The sequence below is a fragment of the Bison bison genome, unplaced genomic scaffold (assembly GCF_000754665.1).
Source record: "Bison bison bison isolate TAMUID 2011002044 unplaced genomic scaffold, Bison_UMD1.0 scf7180017864527, whole genome shotgun sequence".
Taxonomy (NCBI): domain Eukaryota; kingdom Metazoa; phylum Chordata; class Mammalia; order Artiodactyla; family Bovidae; genus Bison; species Bison bison.
Genome location: NW_011495078.1, coordinates 2561169 through 2575314, shown reverse-complemented (window position 1 = coordinate 2575314; position 14146 = coordinate 2561169). Strand labels below are relative to the sequence as shown.

General features: G+C 54.6%; 1 protein-coding gene across 1 annotated transcript in view; it reads right to left on the bottom strand.

The window, feature by feature from the left end:
* Nucleotides 1-12559: 12559 nt before the first annotated feature.
* The window catches only part of COL4A1 (collagen, type IV, alpha 1), a 78869-nt gene continuing 77282 nt past the window's right edge, over nucleotides 12560-14146 (bottom strand). The window contains exon 51 of the mRNA XM_010831463.1: nucleotides 12560-13935. Within this exon, the coding sequence (XP_010829765.1) occupies nucleotides 13854-13935 (82 nt within the window). The 3' untranslated portion in view covers nucleotides 12560-13853. The remainder of the gene's footprint in view (nucleotides 13936-14146) is intronic.

Here is a 14146-nt window from a genome sequence, read left to right as displayed (position 1 = left end):
ACAGAGGATGAGATGGCTGGATGGCATCACTGACTCGAAGGATGTGAGTTTGAGTGAACTCCGGGAGTTGGTGATGGACAGGGAGGCCTGGCGTGCTGCGATTCATGGGGTCGAAAAGAGTCGGACACGACTGAGTGACTGATCTGATCTGATCTGATCTGCTTCCAAGAGACCAGAGCTGGTGTCCTCTCTTTTCTGAATGTGCCGGGACCATAACTTGCATCTCAGACTTCCCTGCCCTGTCCCTGCCCAGGTGAGCGGTCCGACAAGCCCCTGGGGAAGAGCGGGCCAGCCCACCACCCACTGCAGCCCACCGGGAGCTCTTGCATCTCAAGGTGCACTGCCGCCCCTGTCCCTGCTCAGAGGGTGCCCCCAATGCCACACGGCTTCCCGGGCATGTGGCACATCTTCTGGGCATGTTCCCGCCCATCTTTTTCATGATGTCCAAGATGGAAAACACCAAACACTGTCACCAGAAGTCTTGACACTCAGTTTCTTTTAGGACAATCTTGCCCCACAATATGGCTGGAAAACTTCAGACGATGCCCCCTCTCAGGGCTGGCAAGCTTGCGGTCATGATGAGATTAGCCTCCACAGCATGCAGCTTGTTTGCGCCTCTTAGAGGCCGCGTGTTTAACTCCAGGATGGGAGCCGAGGGGCGAGTCCTGTTTGTGAGTCCCGCGATCACACGGGGTCCACTTCGCCCAGTGATAAGGCTCCATCCTGGGGACCGCAGGGCGTCTTCAAGAGGCCGCCCTGACTCAGGACCGTCTCTTAATTACGGGGCTCAGAGAGGCTGGGCTGGATTGCTGACCACACTTTGGGAGGATAAAATGCTGGGTGCCCTGAGGTAAGGGGCTGCCGTGGGACCTGGGTCTTGGGTCAGCGTCTGGAGACGGGCAGCTGGCCCCTGGGGAAGCCCAGCAGCTGCCCCCTACAGGGTCCTCCACCCCTCCTGGAGCAATGCCAGGCCTCCGAGGGTCTCTGCAAGATTGGAGCTGAGCTGGAACACCCTCCAAATACTGTCGTGTGATGGGGAGGAGTTCCACACGGGAATGTGTGGCGGTTGCAGGCACGTGGATCCCAGCAGCCAGTGTGTGTGTGTGTGTGCGTGCATGCGCGTGTGTGTGTGTGCGTGCGTGCACGGTGTGTGTGTGTGCATGTGTGTGCGTGTGCACGCGTGCATGTGTGAGCATGCGCTGGAAGGCAGGGGGCAGGGCAGGAGGCCTGAGCATCTGGCCGGGCCTCTGCAGAGCCGCCCTTCTGGGACAGGGCGTGTTTGCCGGGAGTGGGGGCTGCTTGACGCGGGCTGTGCTGCCCCCTCGTGCCCGTCTCGGAGAATAACGGCCTCCTGGGAGCATCTCAGTCGGACCCGGCAGATGGTCGGCTGGCTCTGGTCCTGGGTGTTTGGCCTCTGGACTCAGACAAGGAAGAACACACTGGGGCAGGCAGGGGTCAGTGGGAGCTGAGAGCCTTGGCCCGCCCTCTGAAGCCCCCTCTGTGAGCGGGTCCCTGGTGGATCCTGCTGGGTCCGGCATCAGAGCGCAAGGCCCACGTTCTGGTCTCCTTCCCTGTGGGCGTCCCCGCTGACCCTCCCTGGAGATCAGACCCCTGCAGAGACGGCGCTTGTCGTCAAGAATCGGGCAGCTTCCCCGAATGTCTGAAACTTCGTTGCGTTCTTTGGTCTGAAGCTGCCATGTGACTTCCTCACGCCCCACAGATTCTCAGGGAAACTACTGGAGCCTTTTATGGGAGTAAAGAGACAGACCAAGGGCCTTCCCCAGGCCTGGGCGCCCTTGGGTCCCGGGCTCTGCTTGCCTGGAGACAAGTTCCCCAACCTCGGGAGTCAGCAGACCACGTTCTACTTCAATTCCAAGAAAACTGCTCTGCATTATCTTTAAATATAATGAATTCTGAAAGCATACTTTTCCCCACATCCTCAGAGAGTGCTTACAACATCATGTGATGGCTCATTACTATTATTCTCTGTTTAAAACAGTTTGTTCAGGTTGGGTTTTTTTTTTTCTTGTCTGCTATAAGACAGGTTTTAGGATGTCATTAGTGGTATTCAGGCTTATACCTCCAGATGCCGTGACCTGAACACATAGAAAGACTTGGTACTTCCCTGTCAGTCCAGGGGCTAAGACTCCGCATGCTCCCAACACAGGGGCACGGGTTTGATCTCTGGTCAGGGAACTCAGATTCCATATTTCTCAGGGCAGAAATAAGTAAATAAAAGATCATCATAGATCACTTTAATACATATGTCCTCACGCATGTATAAATATAAATATATATATATATATTTAGCAGTACTATGCACAATTAGGGGCTTCCCAGGTGGCTCAGTGGTAAAGAATCTGCCTGCCAACACAGGGAACATAGGTTCAGTCCCTGGGTGGGAAGATCCCCCGGAGAAGGGAATAGCAACCCACTCCAGTCTTCTTGCCCGGAGATCCCACGGACAGAGGAGCCTGGCGGGACACAGTCCGTGGGGTGACACGTGCGACGAAGACCCCGCCTGCCACAACGAAGACCTGATGCAGCAAATACATGTTTTTTAAAAACACAGACACACAAAGGGAAGGGAAAGACTACAGGGTGTCTGGACTCTTCAAACAGATGGAAAACACACTGAGAAACAGGCCTTGTCAATATAAGGTCTTCTTAGGATGGCAGTGATGAAACAGAATGCTTTGGAAAGGAGCAAATAAAATAACTCAAGCGCTTTCTGTGTCCCGTTCAAAGTTCCAGTCTAAGGCTGCAGGGTCTGGGATGTCGTGTGTGTCCAACCGGCCACAAGGACCAGAGAGGGAGGGTCCAAGAAGGCACCTCTCGTCTGCTGGCTCCTTGATCTTGGACTTCCAGCCTCTGGACCTGTGAGGAATCGATTTCTGTGGCTCATAAGCCGCCCTGTCTGTGACATTGTGCCAAGGCAGCTGAAAAAGACCGAGACATTTGCCGTCTCTAGGAGTCAACCGGCCCCGGGAAGGGCAGTGGCCCCAGCATCGGCCAGTTCCCAGATGCGACACGGCAGAAGCACAGACAACAGAAGCTGCGATTAACCAGGCTGCTCTCGGCTCGCGGCTGAAGCGCCTGGAGGACACTTCACCCCACGGCTGTTGGCTGGAGACAGTCACACCACGTGGGTCTCTGCACAGGGTTGTTTCGCTGTCTTTACACAAATGACATGATTCATCGTTTTGAGACAAAGGAAAAAAAATCAAAGGGTCCTTACGTATTGGAAAGTGCTCAGCCTCGCTCGTAACCTCATAACGGGACAAACGAAACCAGACATCTTTTGCCTCTAGACGTTTCTAGAAAGCTTCCTTGTCCGTTCTGTTATGGAGGCCAAGCGGCATCCTGAGTTTCGCTGGTGCGCACATTAGTCTGGACGTGAAGGGAAAATTCACGTCGGTCAGAATTTCAAATGCTAACGCTCTGTGACCAGAAACCAATTTCTAGGTCGTTACTCTGCAGATGCACCTGCCAGGGTTATTTACAGCAGGCTCACTGGTATCAGTAAATGTTAGGAAAACAACACAGAAGCCCATAAATAGGGGACAAGTTAAAATGAGTATGGGCTTCCTTCGTGGCTCATGCGGTAAAGAATCTGCCTACAGTGCAGGAAGCCACGGTCAGAAACATCCCCTGGATAAGGGCATGGCAACCCCCTCCAGGATTCTTGCCTGGAGCATCCCATGGACAGAGGAGCCTGGCAGCTACAGCCCACCGGGTCGCAGTCAGACACGACTGAGTGACTGGCACTTTCACTTTAAAATGAGTGTGATGCATCCATGTGGCAGTGTGTGCAGCGTGAGGAAGACGGGAGAGGTTCTCTGTGTAGGAACGCTTGCCGACCACCATGCTGGAGTCAACCAGTAATAAACTAGTTAACGAAAGAAGCCACGTTCAGAAGTGTGCACGTCGTGAAGACGCTCATCTTAAAAAAGGGGGAAATAAAAGTATAGTTTTTATTTTTTCTGTGTTTTCAGAAACACTGGGAGCGTGTGAGCGAGTGGTGATAGAGTTTCCCTGGGTGGGGGGAGGGGGCGCTAGCAGAAGGGGGGAGACGGAGGAGGGGAGAGGTTCCTCAGAGCTTCTCTTTTTATACATTTTTAAACCAGGTGAATGTGTTACTCAAAAATGTATTAAATGATTTTCTTTTAAAATACAGGTTTAACGCATTTGTCTGGACTTCAGCTGGTGAGTTCCAGGTGTGGTGTGGAGTCCCCTGAACTGTGCGACCCCCGTAAAGATGGGGTGCTCTGTAGCTAAGAGGGGTCCGCACCTGCTCCTTCCCTGGTGATCACGTGAGAGCCACGCCCATGGAGCACAGTGGCTTGGCAGGCCAGGGGCTGGGCAGTCTGTGTTACTTCACATCCTCTGAGGTTAGATCAGATTAAATTACATGCCCATTTCACAGGGGAGCATACTGAGGCCTGGGAAGGTGGCCCCAAGCTCACACTGAGTAAACACAGAGCTGGCGTTCAGACCCAACTCCATGTCACTCCAAGGTCTGGTGTACAGGCTGCCGAGGTGCCTGGGGACCCTTCACCACAGGCTTCCTGTGCCCTAAGGACGGGCAATCCCCAGAGAGGGCCGCATCGGGGAGAAATAGGGGGAGGGAGATCTGGACCCGGTCAGCCCCTCCGGCCCATCCTAGATGGCATCCCAGGTGGTCTCTGTGAAAAGTGGCAGAGTCGCATCGCAGAACGCCCATCTCTTCCGGGCATGTACCCGCCAGACTGGGCTCTGTGGAAACTGCTCTGTGTCCCCAAGCATTTGGGGACCACAGTCTGCCGGGCAGGGGTAGCGTGTTCAGTAACCCCCGTGGGAAAGTGCCAGGGCTGCCAGCACCAAACAACACAGACGGGGATGCAAACCAAGAACTTGATTCTGTCCCCGTCTGGGGCCCAGAGGTCTGAAATCAGGGGTCAGCGGGCGCCTCTGGGTGGGAGCCATCTGACCTCTGCCAGCCTCCGGTGGTCGTGGTGTCCCCCCACCCTCCACCTCGCGGTCGCGTGGCGCTCTCCCTGCGTGCATCTGTGCTGCCGTGGTGTCTCTCCTTTTCTCCTAAGGATCCTGGTCACATTAGATGAGAGCCAAGTAACTCCAGCAGGACCGTATCTTATCTACCTGTACCTGTGATGACCCCATTCCAGATCAGGTCACAGGTAACCAGAATGTGAACACACCTTTTGGGGAACACGCCTCAAGCCGTCGGAATAGAGCATCATCGGAGGGCTGGAAGTTCTGTGCAGCTGGTTTAGACAAGAGTCTGCGCAGTGGAGTCATTAAGTTACTGCTTTACTAAGTTTCAAGAACATGTAAATGCGGTGAGGCCTTGGACAAGAAGCCTTTCCTCCTGGCCTTCGCAGGCGAGGATTCAAATGTTCCCCACGAAAGTTGAAAAGAAACTGAAAACAGTTTTGAATCCAGTGACCATAACAAAGCAGAGACTCAGGGAACAGTCGGTCGTGGGGGAGACAGCCCCGGGCGCCCGCCGGGGTGGGAAGGGGGCACGCGTCCCCCCAGGCCGCCAAGACTCCCAGGAGACAGCGTTTTCCCAGAAACTGAAAGCCAGGGGTAAGCTGGGCTGGTCACAGGACTCTGCAGGGAGGCTGGCCTTGGACGCCCACCCTGGCACAGCCCACGGTCACACGGTTGGGTCTGTGAGGGGAAAAAAGGCTTCAGTAGAAACTGCAAGAGCTTTTCTGGGAAAGAGTCTGTTAGTGCAGGCAAAAGAAGGCTGGCGCTGGACGCCTTCTTGGGAGCCTCTGGCTGGTGGAGGCCCCAGGACTCCAGCTGGTTCTGGCGGGAGGTGGGAAGGCCTTTCTCGGAGACAGCTGACATTGGTTGCTAGTTACAATCTCTGACAAAAGGCTGCTTTTTTTTTTTTTTTTAATGTAATCCACTACTTTTTTTTTTTTTCAATGTGGACCATTTTTTTTAAAGTCACTGAATTTGTTACAATATTGCTTGTGTTTTATGTTTTTGGTGTTTTGACCACCAGGGATGTGGGATATAGCTCCCCAACAAGAGATGGAACCCACGCCTGCCCTGGAAGCAAAGTCTTAACCGCTGGGCCTCCAGGCAAGCTGTTAACCACTAACCACAGGCAAAGCCTTAACCACTAGGCCACCAGGGAAGTTCCCCAAGGGGCTGCTGTTTAGGGCTGACGGCGCCTCCCCAGCTTCACCAGATCCAACTTGACAAGAAGTTGCTGGCAGGCCCCAGGCATGCCCAGCTGAGCCGGGGGACCCCGCCATCCCATCTCACAAGGGCAGCACCCAGGAGCAGGGCAGCCAGGAGGGACGCCAAAGCAGAGAAGGAAAGAAGGTGTTCTCCCGGCGTCCACAGTGGAACTGGGAGCTCTCTGCTGTGGGCAGGACTTGTATCAGTGACGAGGTTCGTTGCTGGTGTCGTCAGGCTGAAGCCTTACCCGGGCCATCGTGAACCATTCCTGACTCTATCTGCCCAAGACAGCGCTTTGTTTTGTGAGTCCCAAGAAACAGACTCACCGAAATCATCTCAAAACACAAGTCCTCTGTCGGTTTTCTTTCTGTGGTGTCTACAGTTCAAACCCCTGTGAGAGTCCCCCAGGCCTGAGAGTCAGGCTTAAAAGGATGGAAACCCATGCGCACCCTGCCCGGGCGGTATATGTTTGCTCAGAGAGGTGACCGCGGCATGGGGGCCTTCCAGGGGGTACACCCACTCCAGGGCCTCAAGGAGAGCCTGCGGTGGACAGAAGTCGCTCGGGGACCACCTCTGGGAACCTGGGAAGCCAGCCTACTCCCTGCCTTTCCACGGAGCGGATTTTGCCTCCGGGAATCCAGGAAAACGCCTTTTCTGGGGAGGCTAAGTGTATGGAGAACACGCCTCTGACCCAGCCCCGCTGCTGGGCACCCAGGATCACTGCGGTCTGCCTGCCTGATCCCGGAGCCGAGCTCAGCCACTTACAGCTTTCAGAATAGCTGGGCCAATCACCCCAACGATGCTATCACTTTGCTTTGAAAATCCCACTTCAAAGCGGGAGCTCCGATGGAACAATTGAAAAGCAGAGCAATGCAGGGAGAGATGGTTAATATTAATAAGGTGCCCACCACCCACAGGACAATACAAAGATGCTCCCAGGGGCTCTTTCTGAAAGAAAGTCTCAAGAAGACGCCGGAAAGAAAACCGACAGAGGACTTGTGTTTCGAGACGGCTTCTGTGAGTCTGTTTCTCGGGACTCACAAAGCAAAGTGCTGTCTTGAGTAGACAGAGTCGGGAATGGTTCACGACGGCTGGGTAAGGCTTCAGCCTGAATGAACCTCGTCACTGACACAAGGCCTGCCCACAGCAGAGAGCTCCCCGTTCCACTGTGGACGCCGGGAGAACACCTTCCTTCTTTCTCTGCTTCCGTGTCCCTCCCGGCTGCCCTGCTCCTGTGTGTGTGTGTGTGTGTGTGGTTATTTTCAGCAGGCTTAAAGGAGAAAACGCTGCCCTGGGTTTCTCCCCTTCTCTGGGGAGCGCTTGAATTTGGAGCCAGTCTCTGCACCAGGGCCCTATCCTAATACCTCTTCCCCGAGAGCTGAACCCACACTTTGCCGTCCTGACTCATCCTCCGCACAGAACAGGCTCACCAAGGACCCTCTCTGTGCACAAAGATACCATGTCAGTGAGTCCGTGCTGCGTAAGAAAAGGATTCTAAAAATCTCAGCGGTTTCTATGACCTGCTTCTCACACTCACGGGCCCACGGGCTCTGGGGAGATTCTGCTCCGTCGTGGGTCAGCCGGCTGGGTTCTGTCTGCTCCGTGTGGTCAGCACCCCTGCCGGGCAGCTCCCTAGGTCACCTCTCCTCCTGGCGAAGGTCAGGAGGGCAGGGAGCAGAGCATCTGGTGCCCCTTGAGTCCTCCATGCAGAGCAGGAGCAATCCCGCCACCAGGGAGGCCCACCCGCTGACGTGGGTGTCCTACATGGTCCCCGAGGAGCATCAAGTCCGGGGAGGAAGGGAGTTCTCGGGGGCAGAGATGGACTCAGCCTCATGACAGAGGGAACACGGGCCCCCCCCCCCCCCCTAACTACAGGGACTTGACCTCCTGAAGGGACTTGCCAGGTGCGACTAGGGGTAAAGGATCTGCCTGCAATACAGGAGACCCAGGTTCGATCCCTGGGTCGGGAAGATCCCCCGGAGGAGGGCATGGCAACCCACTTCAGTATTCTCGCCCGGAGAATCCCATGGACAGAGGAGCCTGGCAGGCCACAGTCCATGGGGTCACAGAGAGTCGGACAAGACTGAAGTGACTGAGCATGCATGCATTTTCCTGTTAGGATTGCAGGGTTGATCTTTAACACTGTTAGGTAAGGATGTTACAGCAGGTAAGGCAAAAGACCACCAGCTGTTTCTACGCCCACATTCACGCCCTCCACTGCGTAGCCTTACGACCCCTCCAGTGAAGAGGCAAGGTCTTCTGTTCTGGACTTGGAATCTGTCACTTCCTCTGGGCCCTGTCTCACGAGGGTCTCAGTCTGTCCCGCTGCTATCACAGAAGACTGTCACCCTCCTGCGAGGTGGGGCGTGGCTACAAGTGGCAGGGCACCCTCTGCCATCTGCCCTGGGAATCTCTCTCCACATTGTGAGAAACCACGCATACATGCTCAGCCGTGTCCGAGTCTTTGTGACCCGAGGGACTGCAGCCCACCAGGCTCCTGCATCCACGGGGTTCTCCAGGCAAGAATACTGGTTGGGTTGCCGTTTCTTCCTCCAGGGGATCTTCCTGACCCAGGGATCAAACCCACCTCTCCTGCCGCTCTGGCTTTGTGGAAATGCCTCACAATTCCTTGTGAGAGAGCTGGTTGGTAAATACATATTATCTGCCTGAATTGGCTAGCAAAGCCTGCTTCAAAACATTCTGCAGAATTTTCTCATTTGCATCAGAGAAATAAATCACGGTGGGAAACAGCCTGCTCAGAGCTAGCAGGGACCATCCAGGACAGGGATGATAAAACACGGAACTGAGTTTCAGAAGTCGCCAACTCCGCTGGAAACTGGAGTGGAAAAAAGGCCTTTTTTCCTGGTCGCGGCCGAGTGACTCAGTTTCACCATGACTCAGCCCGGCTCACGCACCCGGGGAGGGGGCGGGGGTGGGCAGCAGCAGATGCGCTGCCTTGGGGCGCAGAGCCCCCAGAGGAGGCGCAGCTATTTCTGGCGGGTAAATGAGGACAGGGCGCCCATGCGGGCGTCAGCTCAGGAAGTACAGGCTGGGCGTTAATGAGAGGAAACACCCCCCACGCGGAGGCTGCCGGTGATTCAGAGCCCAGAAACGGCTCCCCTCCCCGCAGTACCTGCAGCCTGGCAGGCCCACAGGTGACCCAGACCCAGGGAGCCCCCCGCGGGCAGGAGCTGGTCGCCCCACAGGGAGCCAGGTCTCCCCAGCCCCCGCCAGCTCCAAAGTGGGCTAGGAAATGGTTTCGCTGGTCCAAGGCTGCTTTGCTTTTCCAACTTGCAGAACAAATGCTAAGCTTTAAACAAACCCTACATGCTAGGTCGCTATGGTTGGGTCCCACCCTTCGCAACGCCATGGACTATAGCCCACCAGGCTCCTCTGTCCATGGGATTCTCCACACAAGAGTACTGGAGTGGGTTGCCATGCCCTCCTCCAGGGGGTCTTTCCAACCCAGGAATGGAACCCGCATCTCTCATGTCTCCTGCATTGGCCTGCGGGTTCTTTACCACCAGCGCCACCTGGGAAGCCCCCTGTTACAAGCAAATGTGAGATGCCCTGAGTACCAAGGACACTGTGACCTTGAGATGGGTGGCCCAGAGGTTTTGGGTCAGGGCGGGCAGCTTGGGTGGCTGCCCCGCTCCGTCCCATCTCGCCAGGCCAAGTGTGGAGGTACAAGGATACCCTGGAGGGTGAGGCACCGTGGCCGAGCCCAGAGGAAACCAGGTAACCTGGACTCAGCATCACTTCACGCCTGTCCTGACGAACGTGGAGGCTCTACTGGACCAGTGGGCTGTGTCTGCATCTCAGAGCTGGGAGACGCCTGTGCGGTCCGCAGGAAGACAATGCTCTTTCAAGACAGGAAAACTCATTTTCAGAAAAAAACAGGCTGGTAGAACATTTCTCTCCATGTCCTAAAGGGAAGAGTCTCAGATCTCTGGCATGATGGGTGATGGCATGGTGGATGATGGGGTGTGGTTTGGAAGCAGAAGAGCAGATTGCAGAGCTTGACAACCATTGCAACCCGGGTGTCCTTCAGCCCCTAATGATCCAATATTTCCTGTGCGTACATCTTACCTTGTCAGGAGATGTGGGTTGTACCACAGCCCTTCCCAGGGTTTAGGAAAGCATGTGAAGAAACAAGAGCAGGCTTCACAAACGCTTGACAATTACCTTCTCCGTGTGCATCACTGGAGCCTGTCAGACCAGCAGGGAGACTGAGGAATCAGAAAACTCAAGTGGTGGGAAGGACAAAGTGCTAGGGCACGGCCTGCAAGCATCTTAAATCTGGAAGCTGAAGAGGACGAGAGGCTGGAGCGTGATTTTCACACAAACCCATGTGCTCGAAAGGGACCCCGGGAACACCTTTTAATACCACAGAGCAATCATCCCAGGTCTAATCCAACTAAATGCTTTGTTTGCATCGTGTGAATTGAGCTTAGGGAAAGTTCTCGTGCGAGTCAAAAGGAGGCCCAGCACAGATGTGTCCTCAGGATGATTCAGAACAAGGAGTGACAGGAAGACGCGGAGAGAGAGGCAAGGGGCCTCGCGCTCGTCCCGGGGGGGGGGGGTCTGTGCGCTATGACGCCACCCCCGCCTCGCCTGCAGCCTGGACGGGGTGTGAACGGGGCCCACCGCTCAGTGCATGCGTTTCTCACTCCCTCTCATCCCTCACGGAGACCCCTTCAGGGCAACTCTCATGATCCTCAATTGTAACCCAGCTCTCAATGCGACTCCCAGCTGTTGTGAGACTATAGTTTTCAGATCTATAACCTCATTTCACACTCTTGACAAGTGACAGGTTCCTTCCACAGTGATTTGCTTTTTAATAGAACATTTCTTAAGGGCTTCATATTATTCACTTTCATTTATCCTGTACTTAACCTGGTATCTGGTAAACAGGAGACACACAGTAATTGAATGATGAAGTGGGTGAATGGAAGGGTGGATGGGCAGATGGAGAGATGAATGGACGGGGTGGATGGATGGATGGATGGATGGGTGGAAGAACTGGTGAGTTGATTGCTGGAAGGATGGGTGGGCGGATAGGAAGATGGCTGGAAGGATGGGTGGGTAGATGGGAGGACGGATGGAAGGATGAGTGGGTAGATGGATGGATGGGTGGGTGGGTGATGGATGGAAGGATGGGTGGGAAGCTGGATGGAAGGATGAGTGGGTAGATGCATAGATGGGTGAGTGAGTGGATGGATGGATGGAAGGATGGGAGGATGGATGGATGGATGGAAGGATGAGTGGGAGGATGGATAGATGGATGGATGGATAGATGGGTGGAAGAACTGGTGAGTTGATTGCTGGAAGGATGGGTGGGCGGATAGGAAGATGGCTGGAAGGATGAGTGGGTAGATGGATGGATGGGTGGGTGGGTGATGGATGGAAGGATGGGTGGGAAGCTGGATGGAAGGATGAGTGGGTAGATGCATAGATGGGTGAGTGAGTGGATGGATGGATGGAAGGATGGGAGGATGGATGGATGGATGGATGGGTGGAAGAACTGGTGAGTTGATTGCTGGAAGGATGGGTGGGCGGATAGGAAGATGGCTGGAAGGATGAGTGGGTAGATGGATGGATGGGTGGGTGGGTGATGGATGGAAGGATGGGTGGGAAGCTGGATGGAAGGATGAGTGGGTAGATGCATAGATGGGTGAGTGAGTGGATGGATGGATGGAAGGATGGGAGGATGGATGGATGGATGGATGGGTGGGTGATGGATGGATGGAAGGATGAGTGGGAGGATGGATAGATGGATGGATGGAAAGATGGGTGGAAGAATTGGTGGGTTGATGAGAGGATGGATGGAAGGATGAGTGGGTAGATGGATGGAAGGATGGGAGGGGATGGATGGATGGGTGGATGGGTGGATGGATGGAAGGATGGGTGGGGGGGTGGATGGATGGGAGGATGGATGGATGGATGGGCGGGTGGATGGATGAAAGGATGGGAGGATGGATGGATGGATGGGTGGGTGATGGATGGATGGGAGGATGGGAGGATGGGAGGATGGATGGATGGATGGGCGGGTGGGTGGATGGATGGAAGGATGATGGATTGATGGGTGGGTGGATGGGAGGATGGATGGAAGGACAGGTGGGGGAGGATGGCTGCCTAGATGGACAGATGGGAGAGAAGGGAGGAGGGATGAAGAAGACCATACTTGTTTTTCTTTGTAGTAATTTCTGTAAATGATACCCAGTCTGTGACTCATTAGGAAGAACTACAAAATAAATATGGTCTAAGGTGTGCAAAGCTTACAAATTTATTAGCGGCTCCTGCAGTAAACTTTCCTTTGAGGTTTCTGTGGAAAACTAGCAACAAATTAATAAAAGCTTAATTTTTATACAAATAGTTTTATTACAAATTTGAATTTTTAAGAAATACACATTTAAAGGAATTACACAGAAGGCCTTAGTAGTCTTAAAAGCGTTTTGGAGTGAAATGTCATTTCAGGCACAGTGGTCTGCCCCCCTGCCATCCATTCGCTCCCCTGCTGAAGTCTGAACACAGCTCTCGAGAACCAAGGGAGCGCCTGAATGTGCCTACAGGCAACGACACCGATATTCTGCTTGGACAGAGCTGCTTCTCACACCAGGCCGCAGAACGCGGATGCTCTTAAGATGAAGGCCTTTCAAGGCTGTTGCTTTTGAAGTCAAGTCATTCCGTTTGTGATTAGTGTTTAAAACCCTGAAGATATCTCATACAGAAGAAAACAAGAAACTCAAAGGACACGTCTCCCTGTAACAGACACCACGTCCGTGAACCTGGGTTTGGCTTTGGCAACACACAACTTTTGGTTTCGAGGTGAACAATGAAAACTGGTGTTTCACATTCGACACCCTAGTGTTTAAAAAACCTCTGTTAAAGGACAACACAGGCTTTAAAAGAAACTATGTAAGCTTTATTTTAACAGTGGAAATGAAACTACAGCTTGACCTGCCTAATTGCTGACATCTATATAAATTACTAAAATATATATATATTTCCTTTCTGCCTACTTTGGGGACCACCTTTATTCCACAGGAAATCCGTGATTTCTGCAAGAGCAGCTGCATAGTACCACACGGAGCAGAAAGACTGACATTTTTCTTTGGAGGGAGGGGGCTGTCGGAAGTCAGGGCTGCCGGCCCATCCTTCCACCGGGAGGGCCCGGCCATCGGCTCCACGCGGCCAGACTTGGACAGACCAAGGGAACCTGAATTCTGAGACAGCTCGACAGTGACCTCAACAGACCATCCATCTGGGGGTGGAACGGATCTGTCAGGACGCCGGGACGCCAAGGGGCTGCCCCCAGGATGGAAGGCCGCCCCCCTCCTAGCACCCTTTGGTTTTCTGGTGGGTCTCACGTCACACAGGAGTGCAGCGGACTCAGGACAGACATGCTCTTTATTGCATCGGGAGCGCCCGGGGGCTTCTCTACAGGCAGCTCGGCGTGGACTTGGTTCTCCTTCAGCAGCAGAGGCCAACGAAGCAGGGTGTGTTAGTCTGGCAGGTTCCTATCAGGCACCTTATGGTTTTCGTATGGACAGTGAGGTACACGGGCTATGTTTCTAGAGCTCGTTGCTGTTAGGAGGAGGAGGAGGGGGAAGAGGGAGTAGCACCATTCGTGACGCAGCTGCGGGCCGGCTCCGTTATGTCCTCCGCATGCACACCTGGCACCGGCTGACGTGCGTGCGCAGCTCCCCGGCCTTCAGCGTGGACGGCGTGGGCTTCCTGCAACGCAGCACAGGGGCCGGGTCACTGTGAGGCTCGAGCCGGCCGTCGGGGATCCCCGGGACCCAGCCTCCGCCCGGCCTCCAGGCGGGACGGCGCTGGGCACATCCCGCGTCCCCAGCAACGCCTGCGAGTTACCATCGGAATCCCGTCCCCAGGGGGTGAGAGCTCGCCCAGAGTCACCCAGGTCGGTCTGAGCCCGAAGTCTCAG